At 37.6% G+C, this 14208-nt stretch overlaps 1 protein-coding gene across 1 annotated transcript in view; it reads right to left on the minus strand.

The window, feature by feature from the left end:
• The window catches only part of Larp4 (La ribonucleoprotein 4), a 39011-nt gene that overhangs the window by 18927 nt on the left and 5876 nt on the right, over window positions 1-14208 (minus strand). The window contains exons 2-7 of the mRNA XM_085831809.1: window positions 9345-9483; window positions 8214-8369; window positions 7151-7226; window positions 4122-4258; window positions 1826-1929; window positions 48-158 (exon numbers count right to left, since the gene is read on the minus strand). Of these exons, the coding sequence (XP_085687935.1) occupies window positions 48-158; window positions 1826-1929; window positions 4122-4258; window positions 7151-7226; window positions 8214-8369; window positions 9345-9483 (723 nt within the window). The remainder of the gene's footprint in view (window positions 1-47; window positions 159-1825; window positions 1930-4121; window positions 4259-7150; window positions 7227-8213; window positions 8370-9344; window positions 9484-14208) is intronic.

Here is a 14208-nt window from a genome sequence, read left to right on the forward strand (position 1 = left end):
TACAACTTCTTTTTCCACAAAAATTTTTATTAGGAGAAACTTCTCACCTGCTGTGCATCTGTGTCTGACTGGAAAGTGATGTACCAGTTGCTGTTGTGTGCAAACTCACAGCTTATCACTTTGGGGCAGTTTTCATTTTTAAACAAAGCTTTCACTTCCTAAAAAAGGAAAAAGTATAGTCAAATCTTAAAATGAAACCATGTGCAGTTATGTATGTTGTAAAATTTGCAGATTATTTTATAAGCAACAAAACAGAAGTAATTCAGCTTTAATTTAATTAATTTAGGTAGTAAGCAAAACTCTGCTAACAATGTGTTTCTAGTAGTTCTTTCCCCTCCTCCACAGGTAGGGAACTTTTTAAAGTTATCATCTTTACTAACATAGTATCATTCATGCATTCTTTTTTAATTTAGACATTTTTGTCAGAGTCAGATATGAACTCTGTACAAACATCCTTGCTATAACTATATACTTAAAAAAAAAAAGAAAAAAACGATGATGATGACGACAACTACACTGGGGGCTGAAGGTATGGCTCAGAGGCTAAGAGCACTGACTGGGGAGCTGGTGAGATGGCTCAGTGGTTAAGAGTGCGGACTGCTCTTTCAAAGGTCCTGAGTTCAAATCCCAGCAACCATATGGTGGCTCACAACCATCTGTAACAAAATCTGATGCCCTCTTCTGGAGTGTCTGAAGACAGCTACAATGTACTTACATATAATAAATAAACAAATCTTTAAAAAAAAAAAAAAAGCATTGACAGCTCTTCCAGAGGTCCTGAGTTCAATTCCCAACGACCACATGGTGGCTCACAACCATCTGTAATGGTGCCTGCCCTCTTTTGGTGTGTCTAAAGACAGCTATAGTGTATTTATATACATTAGTAAGTAAATAAATCTTTAAAAAAAAAAAAAGACTACACCAAAACTGAGATAGGTAAGATAGTTAACAAGTGAAAAGAATTTAAATATTTATCATTAGAAAATTAAAAACATTTATTGGCATTACCAGAGATCAAACATAATTCTATAGTCCAATCAACCCTGTGTTGAAGCTATTTGCATCTATTTTCATCAACAAAGTTCATTTAGTTTTACTATCTACCACTTTTAGGCTTAGTAAGTAAACATTCCAGATATGTAACATGGATAGGATCTAAAAAAATTCTTTTTTCAATTACTAATGCATTAACATAAATCAGTTGCTAAGCAATTTGGTCTTTGACTTACAGTACACTCACATGTGAATTTCAGGGAGGCTCTGTCGCACAGCAGCAATAAAGAAACATAGGCTGGAGAATCAAGAGGACAGTCCAATCTAGTCTGCCAGGTAGTGATCTAATCCACTTACCTTTGGGTAGGTGTTTTTTACCCATCCTAAGCCCCAGCTACTTTGTACAACAGATGATTAAACTTTGGCTTCAAGTAATTGTAAAATAAGTGATTCCAGGTAACATTTACTTAATAATGTATATAGTTACGTTTTTAAAACGGTCTGTTTCTATAGTATACTTTTTTACTCAAACAGTATTTTATTCCTGAATCTAAACCACAATTGATCTTTATGATTATAGCTTTGTTTTATATTTTGCTAACCAATCCTAATTCAAAATCGTTTTCTTCCTTTGTTATTAGATGAATCCTCCTGGTTAACTGTGAGGTCAATCCAATCCATTAAAACTAGTATTCCTGCAAAACTTTATACCAGTCAGAGTTAACACGTCAACAGTAATTGACAGGACGGCACTGATGTCTGGTTTGCTTGCCTGCTTTCTCCAGTGTAAACAGTCACAGAACATTCAGCTTTAGTCACCATGAATGCTTACCTCTACAGGCGTTGTCTCAGGAATCTCTCTGAGAATCACAATACATCGCTTATGACTTGGTCTCACCTTTTCTCCCTTCTCATCAACTTGTACCATAGGGGAAGCTGAAATAAAAAAAAAAAATATGATCCACTCAATATCATTCATCAGTAAATGGTAGTGATACTAATGATGCCACTAAAAACTATTCACTTCAATTTCTAACCAAATTAATGATCAAATACTACGGTAAATTGCCAAAACTTCCCCTTTTGTTTTGTTTTGATTTTTGGGGTGCGGGGATTAAAGAAGCAGGTTACACACAAGTGCTATTGCTAAGCACCCGGAGCACCTGCACTGTGATGTAATGTGCTAAAGAGAAAGAAAGCTTTTATTATGAGGACTTCAATGTATATTTCTTTTTTCCTAGCAATAAGCATAAGCTCAGGGTTCACCCCAACATATCTGTTCTGCTCTGCTCTTAAGTACGTCACTACAAAAGCCAAAAAACACAAAACAAAACAAAAAAATAAACCCATCTTCTAGATGATTTGGCAATTTTCTGTGTAACTAAGACTGGTTGATTTTTAAGAAATGACATCTATACAAATGATTTAGAAATATAAATGGCCAGGTGGTGGTGGCAGCATATGCCTTTAATTCCAGCACTTAATTCCAGCACTTGGGAAGCAGAGACAGGATGGTTTCTGTGAGTTTGAAGACAGTCATGCCTACAGAGTGAGTTCTAAGACAGCAGGACTAACTATACAGATGAAGAATCTCAGAAATGGCTAGGCCATCAGGAAATAGAAGTCCTCAACTCCCTTATATAAAGTTACATATACTTGCTTTTAAGCTCATCTTCACTCCTATATTAAATGAAAATCTGAGAAGGCTGGGGATATAATTCAATAATGGGGCAGTTACTTAACATGCACAAGGGTAAAGGTTCAACCTCCTTTATTCAGTCAGGCAGTTAACAAACCCATTTATAAGACGAGCTATTATGTGCCCCCCACATTCGAAGGCACATGTACGTATATGCAGGCATGCACATACAGTACATGCAAGTAAGTACCTCTACTAAACCAGCATACTGGCCTGATCAACTGGCTAGTATTTTAACAAATTAATATCATTGGAATAAATAATTCCAAAAGACTGGTGGACGCAGAAAGCAAAAAAATACAGTTAATGTTAAAATTAAAACATCTAATGATTTTCAAAGAAAATATGAATGTTCCACAGTCACAAAAAGATGAGCATACAAAAAATTAGTTTTAGTCTATCTAATGGTTCAACGAGAGATCCTATCTTAAAACTACAGTGGACAGAAGCTGTTAAAGAGTACTTGTTGCTCTTACAGAAGATCCATATTTGGTTTCTAGCACCAGGCATTTACAGTGTACATATATACATGCAGGAAAAACATTTATGACACATATTTAAGTTGAGATAGGGTATCTCTATGTAGATGACTGTTTTGAATTCTTCCTGTAGACCTGGGTGGCTTTGAGTTCAGAGATCCTCCTGTCTTTACCTCCTGGGATTAAAGGCAAGGCATGTGCCACTATGCCTGGCTTAAAGTAAATTAAAAAGAAACAAACAACAAACAAATAAAAAAAGGTGGACAGCACTTCGGGAAAAGCCTTCTAGATTTAGTCATATCTGTATACCTACATATACTTTACACACAGACAACTATGGAGCAAGTTTTCAATAAGACAAAAACAAAACAAAACAAACAAAAACCAAATCAAACCCAAAAAATATGAATAAAAATTCCAAGATGCTCAATTACAAATAAATCCACAGCCAGGCATGGTGGTTCACAGCTTTAATCCCAGCACTGGGGAGGAAGAGGCAGGGAGATCTCTGAGTTACAAGACAGCCAAGGCTACACAGAAAGAAAACTCTTGCAGGTCACACTGGTGTTCATCTATGTATCTCAGAAGTTTGCAGGCCATGGCTGAAGGACATTGAATTTCACACTATCTTGAGCTACACAATGAAACCTCATTACCGGGTGGAGGGAAAGGGAAGGGAACAGGTAGGGATGGAGGGGGGACAATAACTACAAACCACAGGCAGTTGTGAAGTCAGGATAAAACAAATGAGTCATAGAGCTTAAACAATGAGAGCTAACTGTGACACTTGCTATGTGAACAAGCAAAAAAGCTATAGAATCAACACAAAAGCTGCTATTTAAATGTACATACTAACACAGACTAAGCGGCCACTTGAAACAATTCCCTGTATGATCAGACATAAAAATACATTTACAATTCAAAAAAGAAGCTAAAAGCCATTTACATACATCTCAATACTTCAAGAATTAAATCTGTATTTGTAGTCAATTTTTTTATTTCTTCCATGTTGGCAATTGTCCATATTGGGACGAACTGATCACTATCCATTTGAGATATCAAGTAAAGGTCCTTTGATAAATTTTCTCTGAAAAAAAGAAACAGAACCAATTATAACATACAATTCTAACAAGTGCCTAAAGCAAAAAAATGTACCATGTTTGTTTACCAACATGTCTAGACAAATAATACTAGAAACACTAAGTTGAATTATGAATATAAAATAAATAGATTCTCCTTTGGTTTTTGTTTTGTTTGTTTTGTTTTTTTTGAGACAGGGTTTCTCTGTGTATCCCTGGCTGTCCTGGAACTCACTCTGTAGAGATCCGCCTGCCTCTTCCTCCCGAGTGCTGGGATTAAAGGCGTGCGCCACCATTCCTTTCTTACACTGTTTCATTTTAGATTTTTACCCATAGCAATTATCACCTAAACACACACCAGCTGTGTGTTGTTTTGTGCCTCCTAGGCAGATTATGAGTTTCAAGAAAGAGCTTCATGGTTATGAAGGCTTTACGGGAAGCTGCAGAGATAGATGCCCCATGGGTTAATAGAAGTGAATAATTTTCCAGAAAACTCAGGCTTGATTCTTCGTGTGGCAGCTTATACCACCTGTTAACTTCAGCTCCAGGGGATCTGACACCCTATTCTGGCTTCTGCAGGCAATACAGGTATGTGATGTGCAGACAAAACACCCATAAAACTAAAAAGGTCTTTGTTATAAGCAAGCAGTAAGCTCAAGGACCTTTTAAGAAAGACTCAACTTAAGATAGTTAACATTCGGACTGGACAGATGGCTCTGGTTAAGAGCACTGACTGCTCTTCTGAAGGTCCGGATTTCAAATGCCAGCAACCACATGGTGGCTCACAACCATCCATAATGAGATCTGACTCCCTCTTCTGGTGTGTGTGAAGACAGCTATAGTGTACTTACATATAAAAATAAATAAATCTTAAAGAAAAAAGATAGTTAATATTCTATTTAGTTTATAAAACTAAAAAGTGACAATTTATTTCTTCAGGAAAGGGTAATAATAGATCTGTCCTTCATCATAAAAAGACAAATTAATAACACTGTAATAAATATTACTTAGTAACTTACAAATCAGCCATAATCAATTGAACAATTAAAAAGCTGTAATCTTATAGCATCCCTATACTTATCAACTAGTATCAAACTGCTTTAAATAATAATTGTCAAAAGTAAATGAACACCTAAGAATTCCTAGTCACAAGTAAAACCTGATATATCATATATATTGGCAATGTTGCTGAGCTACAAATGGCTGGAGGTGTATCATAGATCTAAGTATGATATGGTAGATCATGAACAAACACACACTCTTATTGCAGAAACTAAAAAAGCTCTATCAATTTCAAACACCAGACATGAGAGTGCACTCTGGAAGCTTCCAGGACAAAATTACTACAGTGTTAGGAATATTTTTGCTTATAGAATACATCTGTGCATCTGAGTAACTTTTCTAGGCAACCAGTAAGGGGAAACTGGAGAAACAGATTTGAGTAGTTGTGTGTAGATAAGTGGTGTGTTGTGTATAGTAGGCAAAGGACTGGCACTATTAATTAATGCACAGTGGATTTTTTTCAGTGTTTCCTAGGATTTTAAGGAGACAGATGGGGAAATAGTATAAACCAACATTTATAGAAAGTATAATAAAGCAATGGAATCACCCTTGGAATCCCAGCAACAGAGAGGCTCAATCAGGAAATTTACAAATTTAAGGCCAGTCTATACAGCTGTGTTATGTAGTTGAAGCCAATCTTAAAACAACTATGGCCAGGGTACAAGAGAAAAAGACTCACTTTCCCTTAGGGGCTGGCCACTAGGGGTTAGACCATGCTTCAGTTACCATATAGACAACACAATATTAACTTTTCTTTTGGGGGAGGGCAGTGGACATGGTAACTAACCATCAAGGAAACAAATTATTCACATTAGAAGCAGAGCTAAGGATGACAGCTCAGTGACTTAATTTTCTATAGCACGTAAAAGGTGAAGGTCCCCCGGGGTCAGGCAGGGGTAGGTGACCCAGAATTTGCCTGGTGTGGTGGTGAGTGTTTTTACTCCCAGCACTAAGGAGGCAGAAGCAGGAAGATCTCAATGTGGTCCAGGAAAGTAAGCTACAAAGTGAGACCCTGTCTCACAGAACCAAAACAACTCAAACACATGCACAGGCACTGAGAAAGTATGTAATGAAATCTATGCTCTGGCCTAGAAGAAGCTTGGGAAACTGGTTCACCAAAGACAGGAAGAGAGAAAACACTACATATCCATGTATGTCCAAATTTTCAATTTTATAAATAGTCTTTGTAAGACAAGGTCTCCTGATACAACCCTGGCTGTCCTAGAACAAACTGCAGACAAGGCTGGCCTCCAACTCAGACACTCACCAGCCTCTGCCTCCTGAGTGCTGGGATTATTAATTAATGGGGTGTTACAATGATCTTGCTAAAATTACTCTGTTCAAAAGTTACAAAAGCCAACTCGTAAAAACTTATATTGAAACATTTTCCATTCTTTCTATTCCACTAGTTTTTAATGCTTATGGAAAACTCAGTCTAAATATGATCCTAGGAAATGTATGCAATAGAAACTTCACTAACTCTTGGGAAGAGATATAAATCCAAACGTAGGCTATACTTTTAAAAGTCTAGTTAAGAGGAGCGGGGCGTGGTGGTGCACGCCTTTAATCCCAGCACTAGGGAGGCAGAGGCAGGTGGATTTCTGAGTTAGAGGCTAGCCTGGTCTACAAAGTGAGTTCTAGGACAGCCAGGGCTACACAGAGAAACCCTGTCTTGAAAAACCAAAAACAAAAAAACAAAAAACAAAAAAGTCTAGTTAAGAAATACACTCAAGAAAGATACCAAAATCCATGATGGAAGAAAATGATAAGTTCCTATTACACAGGCATTTTATATCAAAACCACAAAAAGGAGAACATCAATGAAAAAGATTCTGTACCGTGAGAAACAGAATTCCAATTGTTTTTTCAGACATTCTTTTAAATCTTCTGTAGAAATTGCTGAGCTGCTTTCTCCTGATGGCAGGAAACAAGAGGGAGAAAACTGTTATGGAGGCGTTACAGGTGCTGAAACCTAACAGATTATACTCAGAAGTCAGAGTATCCACAATATGTAACACAAAACTGCAGTTTTAAATTAAGTCTAATGTCTTTCAACTTATACTTTTTTGGGCAGTATTTTATATTGACACAAGAATTGTCTTATTGAGCTAGCACAATTACCCCATGAGCCTTTTTGCCTGTATATGCAATCTTCTATACAGAACTCTCCTATCCAAATGTTAACTAAATGAAGAGTCACTTTTCTGACCTTCAGTGAGGTGCTGGATTAGGAGTGAAGGCTACCCCTGCCCATTTGGAACACACACACACAGAAATTGTTTTGTTTTCCAAGACAGGGTTTTTCTGTTCTCAAACTCAAGAGATCTGCTTGCAATTAAAGACAGATATGCACTACCACTACCACCCAGCTTAGTTTTTTTAAAAAATAAATCTCTGGAATAAAATTTATTTTAAAATATATTTCATAGCCGGGCGTGGTGGCCCACGCCTTTAATCCCAGCACTTGGGAGGCAGAGGCAGGAGGATTTCTGAGTTTGAGGCCAGCCTGGTCTACAAAGCGAGTTCCAGGGCTACAGAGAAACCCTGTCTCGAAAAACCAAAACAAACACACACACACACACACACACACACACACACACACACACACACACACATAGAGAGAGAGAGAGAAAACTTGGTTAAACTTGTTAACTAATCAACTGAGAAACCTATTTCTCCTGATAATTTCACACTTCTTTAACAGGACTTTTTTACAAAGATTCTTTCTCAACTACAAATTTTGTCTGGTACCAGCCAACAATAATTTTAATAAGTACATAACAGTTGTTTGACATAAGCTTCTTTTCAAAAAAGAAAAACTGACCAATGTCATGTTTACGGAATTGACGGAGAGCTAAAGACACTAAGTTCTCATTTTAGCAACAGAACAGCAAAGCTTACCAGGAGCATCATATAGTTGGTAACTCAGGTCTTCAGGTCCTAAGATCATCCCATCAGTGGACTCTTCAACGTCTGCAGTATTTCTTGTGGTTTCACAAGATGGAGAATACATTACTTCATATTCCTTACACATATCTTCTGAAAGTTCTGTATTGCCTGTTTTCAAGAAAAGGCACAGAATGTAAACAGGAAATAACTCGAATTCTATCTCCTAAAAAAGATCTCAAAGATGGTGCCAGTTGGGGAAATGTCCAATGGCTTAAGTTAACAGTTAATGTCTGAAGGGAGACGTTTTGACCATTGTGGATAAGCTAGCACTCTATGTACCCAAAAGTTTGCTTAATTCCTTTTCCTGAAAAGTCATTGGTTATTACTTTTTGTGATTTCTATTCTGTGGATAAAGAAAACAACCTCAATGATGTTAACCGTCCAAGGCCAGTGAGTGGATCAGGCACTTATTACAGACCCAGACTAATAGTGTACGAAATTACATGAGACACATGTAGTACCTGAAATTACTGACTATTCCTGTAAGGCATTAAAAAAAAATCATATACATATATAAGCTAAACATTCATAAATACATTTCAGTATATCTTTGTTTAGACCAAAAAGGCCTTCCCAGTGTTCAAGATGTAGCTTGGCCATCAGTGCAGTGAAGTTAAAAGTGAAGCTTTAGATATACATGACTAGGAAAATTCTGACTAACTCCACACACATACTAATCTGCTGAGGAGCTCACAATCATACAAGCTATTTGGAAATGAAGGCACATTAAGACGTAGAATCTAGTTGAACGGAACAGCTCTGTGTGGCAGGTCTCTGAGCTCGTTCCTCTCAGGTTCTAGGTTTCCTGGCCCCATAGCATGAGCAACTCTGCTCCCTCAGGAGACTCCCAGTCACATCCTGTCTCCCCAAAAGGCCCAAAGTAATAGGATGCCATTACTATGAACCAAAACCTCATGAGCCAAAGTGAATCTTTCTTCCTTAATTAACTTTTCTTTCACTTTTGTCCAGCACAAATAAGTAACAAATAAGACACATCAAATAACCAAAGGCTATCTCAGAGTTGTTGATCTGACCACACATTTAAACAAAATTCAATCTTTCCAATAAGTACTTAAGACTTACCTTCAGGGTGAGATCCAGATGTGGCTGCAGTTTCATGCCAAGAGGGTTCAGTTACAGGAGTGCCATCTGGATTTCCAGAAGGAATTTCTTGCCATACTTTGGCATTAGGATTTAAACCAGTGCCTTTAGATGTCACCTGCTAAACAATAAAAAAATCTGTGTAGATATAGATCAAAGGCTTTTTTTCTATTACTAAAATTTAAAAAAGCAAAACAGACAAATGAATAGATAAGTAGTACATGTACTAGACCATAACCAAATACAACTAGATATGTCCCCTCCAGAGGGCTCCACGATACAGCTCAAGCTCGTTTGCAGTTCAAGTTGTCAGTCTATCTACTTCAGGATTACAAGTATGCACCACCATGCCCAGCCAAATACTAATTTCTCATCTTCTTGAAAATATAAAACTTTAAAAAGTAATTGATCTGAAATGAGTATTTCTGACATCCATATGAAGTATGGCTACCTATGCAATAAAAAAAAAAAAATGTACTTTTACAAAACACTTTTTTGTAGAGGTGGGGTCTCACTATGCAGCCCAGGCTGGCTTAGAACAGCTCTGCCTGCCTGTACCTCCCGAGTCTTGGATTGAAAGTGTGTACTAGCATGCCAAGTCCTTCTTAAAACACGGCCCTAGCAGGTGGAGGCATATGCCCATAATCCCACACTTTGTAAGTGGAGGTAGGTCAGAAGTTCAAGGCTGGTATCAACTACATAACAAGCTTGAGGTTATTTAAAGGTTGTATTTATTTATTTATTTACCATATGTGTGCACAGATATCAGAGATTCTTTCTCAACCATGTGTATATCCTTGGGATCAATCTCAGGTAGTCAGGCTTAGTGGCAAATGCTTTTAAAGGCAGGCATCACCACTGCCTGACATCATATATATTTCTTAGCTGCTTATTTTTATCAACTCAAAAAAATTTTTGAGGGGCAGCCAAAATGCATTATGAGGTAAATCATTAGCAACGCCAAACAGCTTGGGTTTGATCCCTGGAACCTGTGTAAAAGTAGAGATGCCTGGTGATGGTGGTACATACTCAGGAGGCAAACGCAGGTGGATCTCTGACTTTGAGGCCTACTGAGTTTGGTCTACAACCTAGACAGCCAGGACTACACAGAGAAACCCCATCTCAAGAAGTACAAAGAGAGAACTGACACCAAGCTGCCCTTTGACCTCCACACTTGCACCATGGCACATAAGCAAACACACACACACACACACTAAGTTTAATTTTGAAACTAAGTCTGGAGGAAAGATGGATCAGACATAACATGTTCCATGCTAAGTTAAGTAAGTTCTAAGTACTCCCCGCCACTGCCATTAGCTACTTAGTTATTAATTAGAGTTGATTAGTGGCTGTGAATCTAGTTACAGAATTATTTTGGGTAGAAGAACTATGACAAATTTATGATATCCTAGGTCTGTTTGTAAATAGCACTCAACTTGATACTAAAATTTTGCTGGTGTTATCACTGCCACACTAGGGCTGAGAACACATGCTAAGGAACTCTTAATTATATCCCAAGTAAGCATTTACCATGAGCGATGCACAGTTAAGAGACTGTGTAGCCCAGACTGTCCTTCAACTCTGTAACACACCTCACTGTTCTTCCTCCTGTGCCACACGGCTTCTTTCCCCTCCTCTTCTCATACAGCCAGGCTCTGAACTGATCCTGTCTCTGCCTCAGTTGTACCATCACACCTGCTTACACAGTGCTAAGCTTCCTACATGCCAGGCAAACAGTCTCTAGAATCACATCTGAATTCAAAACTCACACATGAATCTAGGATCACAAATAATCATGAAAAATTATCTTAACTGAGTGTGGACTATAAATTGAAGAATTTTACATTTATTTATTTATTTATTTAGTTAGTTAGTTATTTTAGATTTTTAGACAGGATCTCACTATGTAGCCTTGGCTGGCCTGGCTTTCACACTACATAGACCAAGCCAGGCTTGGAATTCAGAGATCCAACTGCTTCTGCCTCCCTGAGTGCTAGGATTAAAGGTCTACACTACCATCCTCAGAAGGATATAATTAAAAAAAAAAAAATATATATATATATATATATATATATATAAATAAATAAATCTGGGCATGGAGGTTTACCTGTAATACCAGCATTAGGAAGATGGAAGTAGGAGACCCAAAGAAGCACAAGAAAAGCTTTGCCTACAGAGCAATCTTGAGGCCATCTTGAGCCTAATCAGACCGTTAAAGTAAATGAAACAAACAAGAAGAGCCAAGCACAGTATAAGCCTTTAATTTCAATGCTCAGGAGGGGCAAATTTCTGTGAGTTCCAGACCAGCTAGAGCTACACAGTAAGACCTTGTCTCTAAATAAACAGATAATTAATCCTTGAAAAATAATTAACAATATTAACAACGCATATCCTTTTTTATAAAGCATATTGGATTAAAAAATATTAGCCTGGTATGGTGGTACATGTCTTAATCCCAGTACTTGGGAAGCAAAAGCAGGTCCATCTCTAAGCTGGGGTTAGCCTGGTCTAGATAGGGAATTCCATGCTAGTCAGGGTTGCTCAAACAACAAGTTTATTTATTGTTGTATATGTTTATATGTAAATATGTGTTCTCCACTGTGTGTATACTGGAAGTCATCTGCTGGTATTAAAGGCAAGCATCACTGTGCCCAGCTGTGTGCTTTTTAGATTTATTTTCAATTATGTATGTGTATGGATATGTGTATGTGCATAGTGTAGGTGCTGTCACAGTCCAGAAGAGGCTGGAGAGCTGGAGTCTGGGCAGCTGTGAGCCACCAGGTGTAGGTGAGGGACGCAAACTCAGGTCTTCCTTCTGTAAGAGCAGTATGCACTCATAATTTCTGAGTCACCTTTCTAGCTCTGATATTTTTATTTTTTGTATTTATTCACTTAGCTCCAACATTTTTAAGATATGATTTCACTGTTTAGCCTAAGCAGGCCTGGAACCTCCTGCCTAGGTCTCCCAAGTGGACTCAGCACTTTTTGCCCACATGACAAACAGTGTAGTGCATCCCCATCATTTACACAATGCTCTACACAACTGGCAATGTCTGTCAAAAGCCTTACATGTATACATTCTTTGCTCCACAAATATAATAAAAGTTTTGAGCCTTAAAACCCGAAGTATAACTCTGAATACACCCTGTGAATAGTATCAATGTCAATTTGTTGTTTACCCTATACTGGTTTTTTTTTTTTTTTTTTTTTTTTTTTTTGGTTTTTCGAGACAGGGTTTCTCTGTGTAGCCCTGGCTGTCCTGGAACTCACTTTGTAGACCAGGCTGGCCTCGAACTCAGAAATCCGCCTGCCTCTGCCTCCCTAGTGCTGGGATTAAAGGCGTGCGCCACCACGCCCGGCATTACCCTATATTGTTTATGTAAGCTGCTAGACCCAGAGGAAACCATGCATGAAGCATACAAGGCCACCTGTAAATCCACAAATGGGAGAAAATATTAAGTGGATATGGAAAAATGTTCACAAAAATCTTTGTATAAAAATGAAAGTGACACTCTTCTTATAGAAATTATTCAATTTGAGAATAATGCACGAATTCAAGAAAGACTACAGGGACGACAACAAATAGTATTAGTCGCTTCCTTAGACAATAGCACCTTTCATTTCATTTTTGTGCTTTTTCTATATTTCCCCACACTACTTTTATGTTTTTTAAGTTGACAAGTAAAACTACACTATTTAATGGTATTTAATGTAATGCTTTAATATATATATAAAGATGGCAAAAAGAAACTTACAAATACTCATGCATTAACACATTTTTTTTAAGGCATGGCAAAACTACTTTTAAACAACAACAAAAAATGTATACTGAAAGCTGGGCGTGGTGGCACACACCTTTAATCCCAGCACTTGGGAGGCAGAGGCAGGTGGATTTCTGAGTTGAAGGCCAGTCTGGTCTACAAAGTGAGTTCCAGGACAGCCAGGGCTACACAGAGATACCCTGTCTCCAAAAACCAAAAAGAAAAGAAAAAAAAAAAAATGTATACTGAAAGCCAGGTGTGGTGGCATAAAGCTGTAATGCTAGCACTTGAAAGGTGGAGGAGGATAACAGACCAGCCTTCATTATACAGTAAGTTTCAGGCCAGCAGGGTTTACATAAAACCCAGCCTCAAAAGAAACAATAAAAAAAGTGTAATACCATATATAGAACTTAAATTAGGCCTGGAGAGATGGCTCACTTGTTAAGAACACTGGTTGTTCCTCCAGAGGTCCTGAGTTCAATTCCCAGCAACCACATGGTGACTCACAACCATCTGTAATGGGATCCCATGCCCTCTTCTGGTATGTCTGAAGACAGCTACACTGTACTCATATACATTTAATTAATTAATTTTTTAAAAACCTTAAATTTTTAAAAACCTTAAATTAATTTTATAAAAACCTTAAATTAATTTTTAAGGTTTTTATAAAATAAAAATTTAAATAAAATTTTAAAAACCTTAAATTAATTTTTTAAAAACCTTAAATTTTCTACAGAGTGAGTTCCAGGACAGCCAAGGCTACACAGAGAAACCCTGTCTCGGAAAGAAAAAAAAATAAATAAATAACACTTTAGAAATCAATTTTGTCAGCAATGATAGTAGTAGCAGCTTAAAATGTCTATACTTTGCAGGCAGGAATGATGGCCATGCCTGTAATTCTAGCACTCAAGAGGCTAAGATGGAAGGAACTGCCCTGAGCTTAAGGACAGCAGGTACAACAAAAGGAATGCTAGGCCAGCAAAGGCAAGGTTCTGGGTAACGGATCAGTGAATGTGATGGAAGAGAAGAAGGGAGACTTCTAATTCTTGAAATGATTATCTTCTTCTAAGAGATGTTACTTTTCA

This window comes from Mus caroli, unplaced genomic scaffold, assembly GCF_978045245.1.
Source record: "Mus caroli unplaced genomic scaffold, Mus_caroli_1 scaffold_16, whole genome shotgun sequence".
Lineage (NCBI taxonomy): Eukaryota > Metazoa > Chordata > Mammalia > Rodentia > Muridae > Mus > Mus caroli.